Source organism: Brachionichthys hirsutus, chromosome 5, assembly GCF_040956055.1.
Source record: "Brachionichthys hirsutus isolate HB-005 chromosome 5, CSIRO-AGI_Bhir_v1, whole genome shotgun sequence".
Taxonomy (NCBI): domain Eukaryota; kingdom Metazoa; phylum Chordata; class Actinopteri; order Lophiiformes; family Brachionichthyidae; genus Brachionichthys; species Brachionichthys hirsutus.
The window spans coordinates 3,548,785-3,569,184 of NC_090901.1; the positions used below are offsets into that span (position 1 = coordinate 3,548,785).

General features: G+C 44.0%; 2 protein-coding genes across 2 annotated transcripts; one reads left to right on the forward strand and one right to left on the reverse strand.

The window, feature by feature from the left end:
* Positions 1–205: 205 nt before the first annotated feature.
* fkbp16 (FKBP prolyl isomerase 16) lies at positions 206–13,058 on the forward strand. The gene is made up of 8 exons (XM_068739720.1): positions 206–647; positions 863–1,032; positions 1,433–1,521; positions 9,322–9,537; positions 10,790–10,976; positions 11,228–11,305; positions 12,750–12,887; positions 12,972–13,058. Exons 1-8 carry the CDS (start codon positions 206–208, stop codon positions 13,056–13,058), a joined length of 1,407 nt encoding a protein of 468 aa, XP_068595821.1.
* A 371-nt stretch (positions 13,059–13,429) lies between these two features.
* rasef2 (RAS and EF-hand domain containing 2) lies at positions 13,430–20,344 on the reverse strand. Its single transcript, XM_068739638.1, has 17 exons — positions 20,040–20,344; positions 19,345–19,497; positions 17,916–18,006; positions 17,532–17,627; positions 17,341–17,418; positions 17,151–17,266; positions 16,999–17,067; positions 16,280–16,352; positions 16,121–16,191; positions 15,857–16,043; positions 15,661–15,762; positions 14,747–14,891; positions 14,582–14,663; positions 14,378–14,492; positions 14,188–14,301; positions 14,028–14,104; positions 13,430–13,951 (listed from the first exon to the last, which is right to left on the reverse strand). The coding sequence occupies exons 1-17, from the start codon at positions 20,342–20,344 to the stop codon at positions 13,852–13,854; spliced, it is 1,974 nt and encodes a 657-aa protein (XP_068595739.1). The 3' UTR covers positions 13,430–13,851.
* Between the last annotated feature and the right edge of the window lie 56 nt (positions 20,345–20,400).

Consider the following 20,400-nt stretch of genomic DNA (forward strand, 5'->3'; position numbering starts at 1 on the left):
GGGGCCAGGATTTAGGGATGCACTTGCAGTTGGATGCAATACAACTTAATATACATTACATTATGAGGATATTCTTTTTTTGTTTGACAGAGTTGTAAATGACTGGAGCTGGGTCACAGCACTGCTACTGGCTTGCACTTAATTAGAGGATTTGCTGGTCAAGGAGGATCATCTGCAGACTAATGCCATTGCTCTCGGTAACGAAATGGAGACAGAGCCATGTTGTGAAGAGCACAAAGACGGGACAGCGAAGCCTGCAGAGCCTGAGGTAAGGCGGGCCGTTCCTGAGACGTCTAACAGGCACAGCCAGATTGGACTCCCCTGTGGGTTTGCAGAGGAGGGCGATGAGCTCTCGGGGAGGGAGCAGGCCACAATGGAGAGCTGCTCAGATTTGAGTAAAAACACTGAGATAAAACACCCCTCTGATCCTGACAAGCAAAGTGTAGGCAGAGAACACAAGGGGGAGAGGAAACTGAAAAAAACAAACAGCTGGAAGATGGTTCGATTCCAGTACCCTTCCATGGACGAGGACGTGGTGGAGAGGGACAGCGCGGCAGCGAGCCTCTTTCCACAACATGCCGTAAAGGAATGGACTTCCTCCACGTTTCAGGAGCTGTTCACAGCAGAAGATTGGCAGGACATCACAGGTGAGGAAACGCCGGTCAATAATAGATGTTCTTTAGACTTGTGTGGCTGTAGATGAGACAATCATCTCATCTACAAGATGAGGGATGGATGGATGGATGGATGGGTGGAGGGATTGATATTCACTTTTGTGGTTTTCTCTGAGGTCAAGCTTGATGTATGGCTCTCTCTTCCTTTACCCACAACTAGCACATTTGTGTTTTCTTTTTCCCTGCAGCAGACCGGCTGTTGAGGAAGAAAGTGTTGGAGAGCAGTGCTCCGAACGCCATGCGCCCCACATGGGGCCAGGAGGTTACTGTGAAGATGCAGTGCGTCCTGGAGGACCGTACTGTGGTGGAAAAGGACAACAAGCTTGTGTTTGTTACCGGAGAGGGGGATGTAAACCAGGTAACGTGCGTTTCATCACATATCACATAAATAAGATTAAAAATGACAAAAACACATTTTCAACTGACTCCAATAGGACCTGTGAAGGATAAGAGGTCACATGCAATGGATGGATAGATTGTCCCACTTAGAGTGAAATAATACCAATAGACTGTGAACATTGTGGCGTAGCAAAAAAAAACACCTAAATTCTCTTCTGAATGTGATCACTTCTGGCTCCAAAACACTAAGATAGATTTGAATAGGATGCCAAACAGCATGTAAAAAACAATGGTAGACAAATGTGTGACATCACAGTCAAATAAGGCAATAAGACACACAAACCCAAACCTAAATAGGTTTTATGTAATAATGTAAAACGTTCAGTCAATAATTGACATTTTGCTGTGGGTCTCTGCAGGCTCTGGAGGAGTGCGTCCTGTCCGTGCAGAAGGGCGAGATCACGTTACTGCTGGCTGATGCACAATATGCTTATGGACTTCTGGGAAGGTAGGGACCTTCCAGTTATTGTTGTTCAGAGTTACGCTTTGATTTAAGCAAGAAAAAGACGCGATATGGCCATTTCTAATTATATCAGAGTAGCACCTCAACAAGAGGCACAGGATCTTCTACCTGTTGCTGTTGCTGGGGGGGGGGGGGGGGGGGTTAGCAACGGGGTTAATGAACCCTAAACAGGAACAGATGGCTTCCGCTTAACACCATTCAGAGGCAGCTTATCAATTGTGTGTTTCCAACCTCCCAACCTGTGGGAGGACGCCACTCCTGTTACGACCAGTGGTTTATAGCCTCCGCACCATTAAAGGCCCAGAACACATACAGAGGAGGTTGGCTTGTTACCGATGAGAACATGAGAACCAGACAGCAATGAGGCAAAATTATTTTTTCTGATTTTGTACGATAATAATAATCACTGGTCGCTTATGTGGTAAATTGTTTTCCATATTTCTAGCTAACACAAGGTTTTTAAGCAAACTAATATACTGTATATTCAATCTGAAGTTCATGCTACACGTAGAGCATAATCGAACATTAACGGAATAGAAGTGGATTAAATGAAACCAGAATTTTAATGCAGCAAAATAGGTCTTTATGAGCTAAAATCTAGTTTTACAGGTTGAAAGTATGATACAATTGGAGCAGGAGGCCCAGAAAAAATGAGTTGGCAGCGCCGAGGTTAATTAATGATTGGTTGGATGCAGCTGATTAGGACTGGGTGTTGTCGAGTTACCATAGGAGATCATGCCAGCTCTTTAAACACGATTCACTCACGAAGCTTAGGTAATGTTTGGATATAACAAGTTCTAAAATCAGGGAACGTACTTAATAAAGCAGCATGTTACAGCCTCAAATAAATTCCACGATAAACTGGATAGTAAAGGAAATTCTCAGTCAATAAAACCTGAAAAAGTGCCTGCTGAGGAACACTTAAGGGAACAGCGAGATATCTTAGAAAATATATTTTCCTTCTTTCTGTTGTGAGAGTTAGATAAAATGATCGATATCGTGCTCATAGCTGCACGGAAACTGTTTTACACTTTTGCCTTCATCAATTAGTGTTTTGGATTTTATTACCTTGTTCAGGGCCAGAAATCCGGTTTCTCACCATTTTTCAGTCTTGGTCCTCAATTCAGCTTCCTGGATCGTGGCTGTAGCCTCAAATCTAGCTTTTGAAAAGAGAGCAGATCTTTGATTTATTTATTTTTTATCAAACTAAAATCCCTATTCCGTCCTTTCTAGCATGTTGTTTTGAAAAACAGATTTACTGACACTTTATCAAAAGTATTTACTACTTGGCAAATAAGCCAGGCAGACATCATGTTTTAGGGTAGATCTGAAACACTCCGCATGGCTGTGCTGTAAAATGACAGATCCCATTAGCCTCTCTGTTCTGCCAGAGTCATTGATTGAACTCTGTCAGTCTCCTGTTGAATTAGATAATTATTATGTTTCAGACTACATTTGTTCTCATTATCCCATCTTGTCCTTCAGATTACTTTATGTTTCACACCATGAAAATAAATATTACCGTACATTGCCAAGCCATTTTCTTGTTACCTTCCGTGTCGAAGAGGCATCAGTACCTGCTGGCCTACCCTCACCTCTCATTTGTAACTCTCAGAAGTTGGTGCCAAAACACCCCCGTCTGTGCAGCATGCTGTCATGCGTCACTGACATTGACTCTGGGCCATGGTGCCAGTGCCACAAGCTGTGCTGTGTTGTATAACCATGATATTGCGACAGAGTCTGGGTTCCAGAGCGTGTCATGCAGGTGGGACACGTGGGAAAACACACGTGAGTTGACACTTCAGTTCCAAAAGCACATTTTATTATGTGGCCATTCACAGCTGCGTTGAATCTCCCTTGTCATTGCCCAAGCACAGACACTGGCGCTGGGATTCTTTAACTACCTGGACCACCCAGTTCTGGCTGGGACAAATACCTTCTTATTATGGCTGAATGATTTTATATATATATACATACATTTCAATCAACCACAGAATGTGACTTGCCCATAATGTGAGCTAAGCCAGAATGTTTTATTCTGGACACAGAGTTACCAGGCAACTCATAAACCCACTAGCAGAATGGAAGCAGATGGAAGAGTGGAGTGACGCACCCATACAACATGTAACAGGTGTGTGTGTGTGTGTGTGTGTGTGTGTGTGTGTGCGTGTGTGTGTAAGGGGGTGAAGAAGTACCATCACTGAGGACGTGTAGAGTGACTCATCTCGCTGAGACGTCAGAGCTCCGTCATCAGTCGTCTGCAGCAGTCTATCACAGGCACACACACACACACACACACACTTGCAGACACACATGCACAGTCAATAGACTTTCAAAATATTCCTCTCAGTTAATGACTGGCTCACTCCCACCAGCATCCTCCCTGCAAAAGCAGACTCGGATGTGTGGTGATTAAGCTTCCGGGATTAACTGAATACTGTAGATCTCATTACAAATGTTTTGTGGCACTGACGGATCGACTGCACCACAGTATTGTTTTTTATCATCATTCCAAATGCTGAACAATACAAGTGAGCGCATGTTCAGAAAATATAATGCATCTCCTCCTGGAATAATGGCTCCCTCACGCCCGATCGATGCTCCAGGTCTCATGTCTCTGCACAGCCATCAGAGAGAGAGACTAAAGGAGCGTGTTAATGGCTCAGCCACATTTGCATCACTCTGCAGACGCAGGCGGCCCCTGTGTGACAACGTGACTAATAATTCTGTTAGAGTTCAGTGGGCTGTTATTGATTTGCAGGCTGCGCGGGGACAACGCAGGATCTAGATAAACACACACGGACTAAGCCGTCGTATTCCTCACGGACGGCGATATAACGCGATGGAGACAGCGAGTAATTATGATGAGGTTTGTTTCATCTCCATTCACTGTGTAACTTTAGGGGAGTCAACATGCACTTGTAATTTATGGGCTTTTGAATGTCTCAGATATTCCCCACATGAAAGAGCCGGAGGCCGGATGGAATCGCACGGGCCCACAGGAGGAAGAGCTGCCGCTTTAAAGTCGCTGCTCATTTAATCGTCAGTCAGCGAGTTCAATAACGGCCACCTGTTTCTTGTGGAATCAAATTAGCAAAGTGATATTCAAAAGAAGGTGACATTTTCTTGGTGGAAGTTATCTGCTTTCACCACAGCTTGGACCTAAGATGGTAATTAAATTCTGATCAGTATCACTTTATGACATTTACCCGCCCCCCCTGGCAGAATGTCATAGCAATGAGCAACCTGTGGTGCTAAATTATAATGTTTACAGCTCTGTAAATGCACAGAGACACAAACAGCGACTCTCTTAAATGATAATGAATGTTTCAAGTATATTTTATGTCCAATCACGGTGTAAAAAAACCCAAAAACAAGTCTTTGTTCTACATCCAGATCATATTGCTCCTCTGAACAGTAAGCACAAAACGTTTGTGTAATATTCAGATTCAGTAATAGAAGAGGGAAACTCTCATTTCTCAGGTTTGGCCTCTTGCTCAGAATTTTTTATTAACATTAAAAGCTTTGAAGTTCAGAAATGTAATTCATCCTCTGCACAGATCGGATCTTTATAAATAGTAGACGTAACAACTCAGCATCACATTTGCCTCACTGGCAGTCCACTGAAACGAAACCTCACTGCCTGAGGCTGCGTGAGAATTTGCCTCTTGGCCACACATGAATGCCTCAGAAACACCTATTTGTTCAAAGTGACTGATGTATGGATTGAGAGATCCATCCTGGTTATAAGATATCTATCATAACAATTAGGCACAATTTCTTCAAGCTAATGACCTGATAATGCTATTTGTCTGTGAGTCTGATTGCTCACCCACCCTGACAACAACTAATATCCTTGGAGGAATAATTCACTTATAGACGCTGCTGCAAAGAAGAGGCCAAACCTGTGAGAGAGGTTTCAGATTATTGCATAAGGTAGAATCTTAGAATTGTCCTTCCTTCCCGTGAGTCAGAGTAAAGCTTAGAAAGCTTTGGGCATGTGTCATTCTTTCACCCACTCACTCATTCACTGCAGAGAGGTGGAGCTTATCTGAGTAAATTAACACATCTGTGCTTGGAATTTCTTTAATTTGACATAAAACTGGTGTTTTTCAGGTGCAAGTCGTTACAAGAAGGGCGCTTTGAGTCCTTTCCTGAGGTGGATGAGGAAAGCTGACATTGTGATTGTGGACTGAGTTAACGTAACGTAACGCAAGCTATCAATCTTCAGAGAATATTTATTGGTTATTGCCAAATATTTGAGAAACAGGTTTGGCATTTTGGCCCCCAAATAACATTCAGTTATGTTGCAAATCTGAATACAGGAGATCATCATGAAAAAACAAACTTTCCTTAGCATTGCCAAGACAATATTCCTAGTTTTTCAGGAACGAATCCTTTTATAATCAGTTTAAAATAAATTATATTTTATATTTATAATATTTATAGTCCCTATATCAGTTACACAGTTGATGTAGGAAACAATAAAACCCAAGCCATCATAATCAGAATCATCCTAATCTAATAATTACAGTATTTATTATGTATCCAAATTAATATGTAAATAACCTGAAATGTTCTGTCAGCCACACTTCCCTACTATTATAGTCATCCTCCACACTACTGGTAGTCCATGGCTGAGATTGGATCGTACATTGTTCGGGGACTTTTGAGGAGCTCAGCAGCCAGGATGCAGACAGTGGCTGCCCTTGATCCCTGTGAGGAGAGGAAAGTGCCTGTTGAAAGGAACAGCTAAAAGGTGTCACGCCGACCTCTGGCCATTAGCAAAACACCGCTGACTTAGCTCCTTACATGTCTGAATGTAATAGGTGGCTGTTTACTGCAAATTAACTCGTCAGGCAGCAGGCGAGGAGAAACAGCTGTGATGCCGCACCAGCGCCAGGATTAAAGCTAAGCTCCTTTGCACGACTGCATTGTGCCCATCCAAGAGTCACAACAGACACCGAGCAACAGCAGCAGCCTTGTGCTCACAGCTCTAAAAAAACAAAAAACAAACAACCTCATAAATCCCCTCGGATTGAACACCACATTTTATGGCATATTAATGCACTATCTGAGGTCGTAACCATAGAAACGACTGCGAGGCACGTCAGTGGCCTTTCCAGCTCTTAAAAAGGAGAAGGTGACGTCAAACTGACCACTGTTTTCCCTCAGATGGGAGTTTTTCCTTTTATTCGGAGCAGCGGGGGGGGGCCCTGCTTGACAGATAACACGGTGAGTCAGCGGCACTGCCGTACACCTTGATGAGGAAGTTTACCAAGCCACAGCACATGAATCAAACGTATCTTCCCGTGAGACAAGAGGGAGAGAAGCCTGCCGTTCTTATCGCTTCATTTGTATGAGCACGGCAAGAATGGAAAGGTTCCCCTTTTAATCAGAACTGTTTACGGTCACAACACAATCTTGCCGTCTAAATGTCAGGTAGGAAAAAATGCCGCCGGTTGATAAACAGCGAGTGTAAATGTAGATTAGAAAATAATTTGGCGTTGGAAGTTGTGACAGTTCACAGTGACATTCAGACGCAGCCTGTGCAGACAGAGTCGTAGAAATGATATGTTCATTAATGCTTCTTTTATGCATGTCAAGCCTGGTTTACGGCCCGTTCTCGTATTTTTTCCAGTAATATAAATTGCTTGCCAGTGTTCTGTGTTGACGTGTTCCACACAGTTTTTTTTTTTTTTGTAGGTAGGAAACCGAATGTTTTGCATAATCGATGGAATGAGTGCTTGAGTCTGTTTGGATAAAGGGAGAGGCTGAGCAGACTGATCCTGGTGCTCAGGTTTAGGACGTGGGCCTGGTTTAAGTTGCAGGTTCAGGTTTCACTGGGATCTCATGGACGGATCTCAACCCATTGACCAACTTCCTGTTTGCTCTAATAAGACCCCGTGGGCTCTTTGGCTGAGCTTAGCACAGCGGTGCGGTACTAATCACATGTAACCCACCTGACTCTGTAAACCTTATGGATCCGTCAGCACACTCTTCTCAGATTACACTCAGGCTGCAATTCATGCTGCTTTAATTTAACATTTATGACGGCAGCATATGCATCTTTACTTTGTGCGTTGCAATGTTCTTCTGCGCGCTGATGTGCTTAATTGAACATAGGCCTCAAAGCTCACCTGCATGTGAAGAGAAGCATTTTAGGAGTGAGTCTCTTTGTCTTCTATGAACATAACATGCCATTTACATTTTCATACATTTTGATTTCACTGCATTTCCTTTGTGCAGCTAGCAGCTCTTTCAGCTTTACCTGCAGCTGATTCATAAGATATGACTCATCACTTATCTGTGTGACTTGTGAGCATCAAAGTCGGGTGTGTTTTCTCTGAGGAAAATCAATATTTAATGGCAGAATAACAAAAGAGGTTCTGCCATCGACCTGCTTGCAAGGAAAACAGTGTTTGCCTCAGATCTGACGTGCGTCAGTCCATTTGGAAATGATTTCATATCCTGTTTCCTTCCCTCATTTAATGAGACATCCATTTAACCCGTAGTTCAGTGGTAGCTAAATACAACTGATGTGTATTTTCACAAATTCATTTGTTGTTTTTTAGATTTTCTGAAGTTGATTTTAAGTAATCAAACAACAATCACAGGGACACAGGGATCGTTCCGAAAATAAGCGCAATTATTTTGGATTCTTCCTCCAAGACAGTTTATTAATTTTCTTAACAGTTTAATACGAAATGCAACTCGCGGGATCTGCTGGAGCCTATCCCAGCAGTCTACGGGCGAGAGGCGGGCTACACCCTGGACAATGCGCCAGTTCATTACAGGGATGATTATGTTTCCTTGTAAAATATATATCCTGTTGCACGTAGTTTATATAAATAGAACTTCCGGGATCTAGGTTTGCAGCCATGCATTAATAGAGCATCTTCCTCTCTGCTGTTTTTGTGTGACCTGTTAAACAACTTTAAGTCTTGTAAACATTCAGTGGCATGTGAACAGATGCTACTGAATAAATGCTGCCGTTAAAAATAGGTTTCAACACCTAAAATACCTCCATCTGCTTACTCATAGCCTTAAACAATAAAGCATCTGAACAGTCTTCCTCTTGTCCTGAGCGCAGGGATTGGGCTCAGGTTTCTACGGCCTCGGATCAGCTGCTGGTTTCACTGTGATTATTTCAGATTGAAGTGAGACCTTGGGATTTTCCGTAAAAAAGGAAGCGACTGTTTTTACTGGAGACGGTTAGGACTGAAGAGAAAGGAGGGGAGCAGGAAGATAAGACAGGATGAGGAGCTGTAGGGTGAGGGCGAGGGTGAGAACAGAGCAGCACTTTGAGCTTGTGCTTAACGCTGTTTGCCAGTTGTGATCTGATAGCATCAGGTGTGTGTGCTGAGGAAAGCTAGTGTGTGTCCGACGTAAAACAACCACGGTCAAATCTCAGATGTTGACATTTACTGTGTATTTACTGCCTGGTGTAGAACCGGGCAACTTTATAATCGCAGATGAATCATTTATAAATATCAGAGAGGGAAAATAAAAAGAATGGAGGCCCTGCTGTCTCTGCAATAACCAGGGCTGAGTGGGAATAAAGCACATTAAATGGCAACAAACAGATATATATGTTCACTGTCTAAATCCAGTAAATTGTTTTAGCAGTACTGTACTGTGTTGTGAACACTTGCATGAGTGATAAAGCTCAAACCTGTTAATGAAGCATTGATTTCTGGACTGAGTGATCAGAGGGTGCTCCTTTACTCTTTCTTGCCCTCTGTCGATTAACTTTGTGATTGGCTTGCATTTGTTGGTGCACAGGGAGCCTGATATTCCAGCCTGGGCTCCTTTACTCTATCAGCTCCAGCTGCTGGACATCAGAGAGAAACCAGACCCATCAACACTGCCCATCGCAGACCGCATCCGTATTGGCAACCAGAAACGAGAGCGAGGAAACGCTCATTTCCAGAGGCAGGAATACTGCTTGGCTTCCCAAGCCTATCGCATCGCTCTGGATGTGCTAACCATCAGAGGTACATCAGCAGCAAAGCCGGCATTTACTCATAGAAAATATATAAAAGTGCTGATGTGGGCATTATCTTTACAATAAAAGGTAAAAGAACCCAGATAAAAGCGATTAGACACGGCATCACTCTCTCATCACAGCCTAAATGATATAACCGAGCAATGCTCTCCCCATCCAGCCTCACACTAATCACGCTATCGCTATGCAGAGGAACATCCCCCCGCAGCAAGTGGCACGATAAATGTTTTCGCTTTATTCTTTTGCATAATCAAAGCTAATCAATTTGTATATGATTTCACCCTTTTTAATCACTTCAATCGTCCGTGAGGCAGGATGAACCTGTGAGGGAAATGTAATAAACTAAGTCAGTGGAGAGGAGAATCATGAACTGCCTCATAATAGAGCAATAATGGTGGCGCAGTGAGCAAAGTCACTGTGACACTGAAGCAGCTCGAGTTTATTCGGGCATCGAGATCGTGTAATTAGAGATTTAGAAGATGAGCAGAAAGAAAAAAGGTATTGAGAGACCAACATTGTAACTTTTCTGTGGTTATTTTGGTCCCATCTGATGTATTTTATAAATAATATTTATGACATTTAAATCACTCTTGTTTAAACGACAAAGCACTCGCCCACAAAAACATCACACACTCAAGAGAGAGAGATGCCTAAAAGGTACGTCGTTAGCTATCCATCACCTGAATTACAAGGAGCCAGATATTTCCCACAGCAGTCAGTTAAGACATGTCGATCTCTAAATCTAAAAAGGTTCCTTTCTATAAATAGGCAGATGTTTGTTTTAACCATAGCAACTGAAATCTGAATGTGTTGACATTGCATTTACAGCTTGTTCTATTGCCCCAAAAAGAAAAAGAAAAAAAGAAAAGTTTATGCTACTTTAAAGGACTTAAATTGGAAGAGATTTTTAAGTTCAATCATAAATTGTTGAAATGAAGTACGTAATAAAACACTGGGTGGACACAGACGCCGTCCCTGACCTGCTAAGCATCACGGCTATAAAGCCAGGCAGCGTATAAAGAGTGCGTTGCGTTCTCTGCTGCTCATTAGTCGTACATTTTTGAGTCTAATGACGAAGCCACTCAGTTGTTCAATCACCAACAATAATTCAAAAAGGAAACAGGGTATATCATCATTACTAATCTCTGACAAAACTTTTTTTTTATGCGTTTTGTATTTATACCAATAGTAAACTTAATATTGCCAGCAGAGTAAATACCGGCGGCTGCGTGACTCTGTCTGTACAGATGGTCAGAATGGCAGCGTGAAAGCAGAGGAGGAGGAGGAGGTTCGTGACTACCGAGTGAAGTGTTTGAACAATCTGGCCGCCACTCAGCTCAAACTGGAGCAATATGCTGAAGCGCTGCAAACCAGCCAGGAAGTACTGGCCCTAGAGCCACACAACGTCAAGGCCCTCTTCAGGATGGGGAAGGTACGCACGTTAAACGTCTGTAAATGTGGGAGGATCCTCATTGAATCATTATTAATCCATACATGATTATTGCAGGATAAGAGTTACTGGAAGGGAATGCATTTTGTTTGTTGTGGGATCTGATTTAATTATCTTTGAGGAAAACATTCGCTGCTACATCATCGCCGTCTGTTCTCTGCCTGCTCTGATTTATGATCTTCCAGTGTCGTGCTCACATCAGGGTTTTTTTTTTTTTTTTGTATATCTTCCAGCTCCTGTCAGACAAGAGTGAATATAAAGAGGCCATGGAGCTACTAAAAAAGGCCTTGAAACTGGAGCCATCCACCAAGGTGAGATTATGAGGGTGAGCCCTCCATCCCCTCGATGCATTTATTCCAAATGTCCCTGCGGATTCCTCACATGCAAAGCAAAGGTCATTCTAACATTAGGCTATTGCTATTAGAGCCACTGAATCCATTGATCAATACAAATGAACAGCGACTGACTCAACTTTCACAAATATTTATCTGTATGTTTGAGTTACTTTGCTGATGAGACAGTCACACAGTGATTATATTTAGAAGAAGAAGAAGAAGAATTCACAGCAATCCAACCAATACTTGTTGAAATATTTCTTCTTTGTTGATTGACAGCACAATCTATAATAAACATTAAATGATTTACCAGTTATTGTACGCTAACACATCTGGTTCAGTCGTTTGTTTATACCTGACAGCTGCTTGTTTGTATTGAGCACTTCACCGAAAAGCCAAACCCTTTGTGTCGAATTACAAAGTTGAGAGAACTTAAAGCTTCTCACACGAGGCTGCCAGCGAGCGACTCCTGCTTCGGGCCTGTTCCGTCTTGTTGTTTGGGCTCGTTTAATCTGCCAAATCTGCCACAAAGGCTTTGGGGAACTGCACATCTGGCAGTCAACAGATGTAGCTCAGAAAAATGACCACATATGAGTTAAATGTTGTCAGCCAAAGTAAAGTGATGGTAATTAAAAAAAAGAAAAGAAAGAGAGCCTTTGCTGCTTCATAATAGACTCCACACTGTAATTAAGATAACTGTTCTCTTCTACAACAAAATCAACTCTCTATTTTCACTTTGCTTTGATTGGTCGGCGTCAGTGATGCGTGAGACCTACATTTCCAACACTGGCACCAGTATCACAGACGTCCTGCAGGGCACACCGCTCGCTGGCTAAAATATGCCTGGACTTGTCTCGGCGAAACCAGAATGTATACGGCTTTGCTATAATTACACCCTTGTGTCAGTGATGGATTGAATACTTTGGAGAGCGCTGATTGAGTTGTGAGAAAGTTATTGTTGCTGTAGTTTGTGGATGAACATTAAAACGCAGCTGAAGCCATGAACCACAAACATGGATGATGTTGTTGTCGTTTTCTTTTCCAGCACAAGTTTGTACGGCAACCCATAATGGAGAGTATTTATGAAATTGTATACCAGTAAAATACTTTGTGTGGACATCAGAGAACGCATTTAAAGGCAACATTTAAAAGCAAAATTAAATTATATGAGTATTGTGCTTCGGCTCCGGGAGAGCCGTGACCCACGTTGCGGACAAGCGGCCGTAGATGAGACGTCTCCAAGGCAATGGATGGATGGACTGTTTATTGTGGTTTTTTTGTTGTTGGCATCAGTCTTTGCGTTTCAGTTCTCTGCTCCCACCTGCTGGACATTCTGTCTGTATGACGCTGGCGTGTTAGATCTGCAGAAAGCAGCTCTTTTATGAAGCTGCATTAAGATATTTTCTCTGCTGTTCTTCAGGTGATCCACGCAGAGTTATCTAAACTTGTCAGAAGGCAAGCAGGAGGCAAAGATACTGAAGAATGGCGAGCTAAACCGGCCGAGATGCTCGGAGACAGCGTCACTCCTTTTGTAATTCCTTCTGAGAAGAAACCAGCTGTAAGCCATGACCTAAAAATGTAAATAGGTTTCATTCTGATGAGCGAAAAACTGAATTCTTACTGTCTTTGTTGTGTTTTTAAGGGAATTTCCTGGAAGTTTATACTTGGAGCTTTAACGGTGGCTTTGGGCAGCTTAGTGACATCAGTGATTTTGACCGCAAGAAACTGACATCCTCTGCAAGAAGTGCTTTGAAAATCCTCATTCTTTGAGTTTGATCTTCAGTGTTTGTCAAGAACTTTCTACTGTAAAAAAATGAAAGCGTGTGTGCAATGCAGCAACAATGAAACATGAAGTTACATTTATGAGAGTATGATGTGGTAATAAAACTGTGAAAGGTGTGCAGTATTTATGAATCCATCATCAGCCAGTGAATTCACAATACCATGGATGCTGATGGATAAGGCAGGCGTTTCCTTAAAGTTACAGTACATTCGCTTTATTTGGGGGGAGGGAAAGGGACTACATTGTTGTTTGTTATAAAAAGATTTTCTCATCAAACCACAAAAAGAAAATTCAATAAATGAATAACAATTTCCACGTTCCATTTCTGAAAAACATTTGATCAGTGCTCCAAGAAGAAGAAGGTGTCGAAAAGGGAATGTAATATTTGCGTACATAAGCAATGGCTGCAATGACATGCTTAATAAAAATGTTTAAAATATATAACGTCTCTTTTTCTCTGAGTTTTTAAAGGTCATTGTCCATGACGTTGGGCATACAAATATATTTGAAAATACTTTATTTCTGTCTGGTAAAGTACTAAAATATTAGTTAGTATTTAGCATGAATATTCACTGAGTCATTTCACTACATAGCTTTATTATCAAAAATATACAAATCTTGAGAAAAAACAAGCAGGATAAAATCAAGTTCATGTTCAATGAGTTAAAAAAAAAAAAGTTGCTCATCACAAAACAACGGCGCCCTTCATTGTTCCGCCGTGTCTCCTGGCGTCGGTCGTCTACAGTCCACAGCAGGTGTTTAAAGTCTTCGTGTTGAAGGGAGACAGTCGGACCGGAGGATCCGATTGTCGCTTCAGTTTTCCGTTCTTCTTCACTTCTCTGTGGAAAGCAAAAAGCAAGTGTCGTCATGCTTTGTGAAGTCAAAGCTCCAGACTCAAACCGTCTGGCCTCCTACCTCGCTAGATGCAGCACAGCCTCAACAACGTTGGTTCCCTCCTTGGCGCTGGTTTCACAGAACAAGGCGCCATAAGCCTGCAAGCAAAACAAGGACATGCCTGACTGCAGCCAGTTTATTTAGACGCGTGGGAGGACCGGGCTTCTGAAAGCGTACGGACCTGGGCCAGCCGTTCTCCGTGCAAACTTCTCACACAGCTTCCCTCCGGACGCTCCTCCCGCAGGTCGACCTTGTTTCCGATAACACACATGGGGATTTTTTCCTCTGCTGAATCCTGAATAAAAACAAAACGACTTTGTCCAATATTTTTCCACTTTTTTTTTTTTTGGCGGCTTCCTTTCTACTGGTACCTGAATTTGATCCACCCACGCTCGGACGTTCAGGAAGCTGCTTTCTGAGGTGACGTCATAGAGGAGCAGGACTCCATGAGCTTTGCGGAAATAGGACCTGGCAATACTGCGAAACCTAGAGTGAAAAAAAGAAAGACAGCTTTACGTCAGTCTACTGTATTCCATTCTTGAGATATTGTGAAGAGCGTAGTTTTTGTGCAGTACCTCTCCTGTCCAGCTGTGTCCCATATCTGCAGGCTCGTCTTCTCTCCATCCACCAGCATCCTCTTCATTTGGAAATCAACTCCTTCGAAGCCAAACAATAGAATTCAATGTCTGAAATCAAGCAGGTGTCTGGTTCTGATTACATGTGCGTTCTTTGACACCCACCCAGCGTCGTCTGGATGTCTCCTCTGAACTCGTTGAGCGTCAGACGTAGCAGGAAGCTGGACTTTCCAGCTCCCGCATCACCAGCTAAAACCAGCCGGTACATCGGCACAGGTTCCTCCGTCTCCTCCATGTCTGCTTCTAAAGGCTGCACGAGTAGGGGAATAAGATTAAAAGCTTGCTCAGGTTTATATGGAAACTGATCATTGATCAGCATTTATTTAGTCAAGTACGAATATTCAACCTGCCTAAAGTCAAGGCTGTTAATCTGAGTTATTCCTTCCCAGCTCACACATTACTAATATTATATACCCACCTGCTATCTCAGTTACACCAACGAAGTAAAACTCCATCCATATTTGAAAACAATTAGAAGAGAAAAACCCAGAAAATAGGCACAAAGTTCAGTTTTTGTCAAATTTGTTTAGCTATCCGCAATTTTAAAGACAGATTTATCTTATTTTGACAAGCAGGGACGTTGATATGTTGTTTTTTTACACACTCGACACCAACCAGCACTGCTGCGGTCAACGCCATGCCTCTTTTGCGTGCATGCTAACAAGAATGACACGCTTGAGTGGCGGAATGCCACTGGCAATTTGTTCTGGGTAAATGGAGAGGTGGCATCGAGAGCGGCCTTTGTTGTTGAAGTCTGTGTAAAATGGGCCGAAATCTCAGGTGTCATGCGGTGAGGAAGAGGAACACAAAGCCTCTTCGCTGATCTTATTCTTTTCTTGTCCTGTTCTTTGAGACTGGAACTCCTCCCTTTCAAGTCCAATGATGCCCACTTTCCAAGTTCCTCGTGGTAAAGCATTTTCTTCTGTGACTTCCTTTTATCTTAGCTTATGCATGTAACCGTGACGAAGGGGAAAAACAACGCTTGTTGAGGCCAGCATGAATCAAAAAGGCCATTTTACCTTTGTGGAAAAGGCCGATAAACGTCTTCTTAAGGATGAAGTCATGGAGCTCGACCTGCCAGGAGACGCCGACCCGGCGGCTTCAGGTTTCACCTCTGATATCTGTAAAGGAGGACGCGAGGACTTGAGGACTTCTCAGCTCAAACAACACATTAGCTTTATCTCACGTGGCCCAGTTGATCCCGTGCGTTCTGACCTCCACATCAGACGGGACATACGAGTAGCTGTGGTGCACGGTCTCCGCCGAGCTCTTGCTGACGTCGCTCTCGTAGTCGCTGCCTGCGCTCTCGGCGGTGTCCATCACCAGAGAGACGCCGCTGTCCAGGTACGCATCAGCCCAGGTGTCCACACGAGAGCTGGTTTTGCTGCCGTCCAGTGCCGAGCTGCGCCGACACACACTCGAGCTGTGAGCCGCCACAATTGAATTGTTCCTCAGAGGCGTGCGAAAGGCTTAAATTACCTGCCATGTTTGAGCGTGCTCTGATGGAGGGGTTTCATTCTGCGGGCTGGTATTTCATTTTGAGGCGACAGCTGAGAATAAAAAGTCGGGAGGAAACGTGTCTGTTACGTTTGACATGATTCATCAGGGGCCGTCGGTGCGTCGTCGAAAAGCACCTACCCTCCTTTTTGAAGCGCCGGCCAATGCGTGACGAAGCCCGTCGTTACTGTCGTACAGCTTTTTGTTTGTTTCTCTGGTAATACATTCAAGGAAGCGCAAGATAAGTTCAGGTGCAAACATTTACCTTCATACTGTGTGACACATTTATGGCACCGATGATCCAACCGGACCTGGATCACCTGGATGACTGTTCCAGACCGGATAAGTCACAGTAAGAGGAGTGTTAATCAGCGTTTCAGTGTTCAATCCGTTGCTCCACTCTGCAGCTAACATGGTACGGATTGTCCACTAAAAACATTAAACGCTGTAAAAAGGTTTTGACATAAAGACTGCATGAATGCAAATTATTAAGCGACCACAGTGAGGTCTGTGGATTGTCTCCAGACACTGTTTCTGAATATCATGCAGATGCAAAATGTCATTGTGGCTTTTATGACATAAAAAAAAAGCAGTAGCAGAAGTCTTACAGCATCTTCACACCAAACTCGAAGCAAGGCGATACAAATGCAAGAGTGACTGGAAAGAGAGTCGTCTCTAGAGACCCTAGAGAGTCGTCTAGAGTCCAAAAAATGGACGACTCTAGAGAGTCGTCCATTTTGGACGACTCTAGACAGTCGTCCATTTTTTGGAGGACTGAACCTGTGAAATATATTATGAACTTTTCATCGTTTCAGAAACGGTTGGCGAGCTTCATCTGCTTCATCGACAGACAGACTTACTGGAGGACGTGAATCTGACCGGAATACGACTGGTACTCCAAAAGCATCCTCTGCAAATCAACCGTTTCCCTGTAAAGAGACATGAACCGAAGTCGCTCAAAGCAGGCTCGTATTTTGCACCAAAGTGCGTGAGCTCAGAGGCCGGGCCGCACCTTTCGTGCTGAGCTTTCTGCTCTGAATACATGTTCTTCAGCTTGTCCAGCTCCGAGTGCAGAACGGCGATGTCCGTCTGGGCTTGCAGCAGAGAGCTCCGCAGATGATCGTTTTCCTGAGAGGAGGTGTAATGACGAACTGGAACGCACCACGTGACTCGTTGAACCCGAGCGATCCAAACCGACTTACCTGAGCGAGCTCTCGGACTTGCCTGTTCAGCCTCGCCACCTCCTCCTTTGCCTGGTGGAACTCGGAATCCTCTTGGTTCTTGATAAATGACATTTATACAAACAGCTTCTTTTTTTTTTTTGTACATTTCAAACACGTTGCTAACTTTAACAGGAGAACACAGCAAAGGCGTCTTGTGCGAGAACACTTACCCGTAACAGTCGTTCCACGGACGCATGCAGGTCCGTCACCTTATTCTCATGCTTCCTCTGCACAACGGCCAGAATGTCTTCCATTTTCTTTCGTTCCTGCAAACAATGAAACCGAAGAGGTCAGAGGTGCAGAGTGCTCAGTCACGTGGAGCGGGCCTTTCATCTCACGTCACAGAGGCTCTTTGTGAGCGGACTCTCCTGCCTCCCTGTGCTGCGCCACAAACATGCCGGTCGCTCACAGCAGCCGGGAAGAACCGATATATGATTTCACTTTTTACCGGAAAATACAAACATCTTTGTCCATTTGTGAATGTTCTGTTCGGCTGCTAATAAAACGGCCCCTCCTTCTGGTGTTGCATCTTCAGCACGGCAGGAGACGCTTACCGCTTCTCTCACCCGCTCTTCTGCTCTGGCGAGCTGCTCCTGTATATCATCCTCCAGGTCTGCCAGCTGACTGTGGTTCATCTCCTCGGCCCTGTTTTAACGGAAGAAAAAGCACCTTCAAGTACACGCGAATCATCACGGCCGATCCTCCGGCAGCGGTCCCGCTAACGAATGCAGCAGGAAGAGGAATCAGAATCCTTATAGGTCAGTTCTACCCGACTGCATTCAAACACACTGCAGTCATGACGGCTCTGCTCTCGTCAGAGAACACACGAACCAACCACAGGCGAGCGAGGGCTCGTCTTCAACTCCGCTGGAGTAAACGAGATTAAACTCCTCACCTATGTGGTGAAAATATCCGCATGTCTACAAAGTGTGTAAAAAAAGATTAGAAGAACGGAGGGCCGTACATTTTAACTCTTGCAACCGTTCTACTTCCTGGAATGAGGAATGCAAATGTTGTGTGAAGAACAGAAACAGCAACGTAGTGACGCGTTCCACTGGACAAACTCAAATCTGATCCTGGAACATTAGTATCAAGGAAATAATTTAAAGACTCACAAATGGCTTAAAGCTCTCAAATGACACCAACAATGTTTGCAAACACAGCTTATGTAGAATATCGGTTACCTGGGGTGACCCCCACCATGAGCCTAATAAAAATAACTGATAAGATTGTGCCAAACCTAGAAACTAAACCTGGATGCTACTGACAAAAACAAATACCGTGCTCTTTTCTTCATATATATATATAATGTGATATTAAAAAATAGAGGAAATTGCAGAGATAATCATATTTTTCATCATTTCAGGGTGCAATAAAGGTCTATCCTCTTGTAATAAAAAAAAAAAAAAGCCCTTGCTTCCTCCTCCACAGCTCAGACCTCTGTCTACGTTCAGTTCCAGGTATGTAATTCTGATACCAGCATGGACAAGCTGGGAGACAATAGGTGGACAGACATGCAGAAGAAGAAGCGTGAAGAGTGAGCATGAAACGTCTCCTTCTGAATCCTAACGGTGCGCTGCATTCGTCGTGTGGCTATTTATCCGAATGCAGCCCGACAGGGACAGATGCACATTAAAGAACATCTCTTCAGACGCATCTAATAGATGTAAAACATGCCGGATTATAGCAAAGATGCTCATATACATGCCCAGTCCCTTCTATGATTTTGCAGGCATTTACACCTGCCAGCGCCCGACATGTACCGTAACACAATATTCAACGTGTGACAGATTCATTGGATGCAGAAACATTCCAGCAGCCCCGAGTGTTCAGGTGGAATTTCACCGCATGAGATATTATTTTAAATTCTAGCATTTGAGTTACTTTTCTTGTCCATTTCGCAGCTCAGAAGCGGTGAGCTCTACCGACCCAAACGGTGAGCTCTACCAACCCCAGTGAGAAAGCACTGCCATGAGTCCTCACCGCTTTAAGCCGCTCTCCAGCTGCTCACATTCCAGTCTGTTGCTCAGGGTTTGGCCGATCAGGGAGTGGATGATTTCCTCGTACTGCTCCAGCAGAGTCCCGTTAGCGGAGGATTGAATGGCCTGGTAAAGGTCAGCCAGCTGCTCCCTGAGACTGGGAAGAGTCACACAGTAAACTGGAGAGCAGCTCGGAGACGCCGCTGCAGCATCACCGCCAGCCAGCCTGAATGAACACTGTTGGAGCAGCTTCTGTCAAAACCAAATCCATCCTTTAAAAAAAATATATATCAAAAATGTGAAAAAAACTAAACAATCAACATCATAGAGATAAAAAAAAAAAAAATCCCGTCTGGGATGTTACACACACGCGCACGCACACACACACACACACGCAGTATCTCAAAATGTAATGAACAGTTCTTTGGCCTAAGGTCTATCTTGACACGAACTGTTCTCACGTTCTGCGGCCAGTTTTTCCAGATATGCTGCAGACAACCTGGTAAACAAACGTGGGTGCGCGTAACTGTCACCGGTCCGGGACGGGCCCCGAACCGGACCGAACACGGTCCGCTCAGGCGCCTAAAAACGTGTTTACAACTGTTACCACGAGCATGTGTGCAGTAAAACTCCCGTTACCGGCGGGTCACCGGCCAGCTGGCTGTTCCCGTTCAGCCTGATCATGTGTACTTCACTGACCCGTCGGAAAGGAGAGCCTCCGCGTCCACGTCTCCAACGAGCTGGTCCCACCGAGAGCTCCGGGGCGCCCCGGCTCCGAGCGACGCCAAGTCCAGAGTCTGCGAGACCTCCCGAAACCTGGAGGAGAACTTCCTATAGTCGATCGATCCGACTTTATCTACGTCGAACCTGTCGAACAGAATTTGGATCTCGTCTTCGGGCACGTTGAGCTCCCGGCAGACGACGGTGAAGTCCTCGAACTCGATCTTACCGGACTTGTCCACATCACACGCGGAAAATAGCTTCCGGAGGCTGGGACGCGCCATAGTGGAACGGATTAGAACACACAGAATAATACGACGTCAAAGTTCAACTCCCTTTA

Bases quoted from the DNA above. Each gene is read 5' to 3' on its own strand.
- fkbp16 (XM_068739720.1), top strand. From the start codon at position 206: ATGGAGACAGAGCCATGTTGTGAAGAGCACAAAGACGGGACAGCGAAG. The intron at 1,522-9,321 runs GTAGGGACCTTC...GTTGGTGCACAG, and splicing joins GCTTATGGACTTCTGGGAAG to GGAGCCTGATATTCCAGCCT. The intron at 12,888-12,971 runs GTAAGCCATGAC...TGTGTTTTTAAG, and splicing joins CTTCTGAGAAGAAACCAGCT to GGAATTTCCTGGAAGTTTAT.
- rasef2 (XM_068739638.1), bottom strand. From the start codon at position 20,344: ATGGCGCGTCCCAGCCTCCGGAAGCTATTTTCCGCGTGTGATGTGGAC. The intron at 17,068-17,150 runs GTGCGGCCCGGC...GTCTCTTTACAG, and splicing joins CAGAAAGCTCAGCACGAAAG to GGAAACGGTTGATTTGCAGA. The intron at 14,105-14,187 runs GTCCGTACGCTT...TTTTGCTTGCAG, and splicing joins ACGGAGAACGGCTGGCCCAG to GCTTATGGCGCCTTGTTCTG.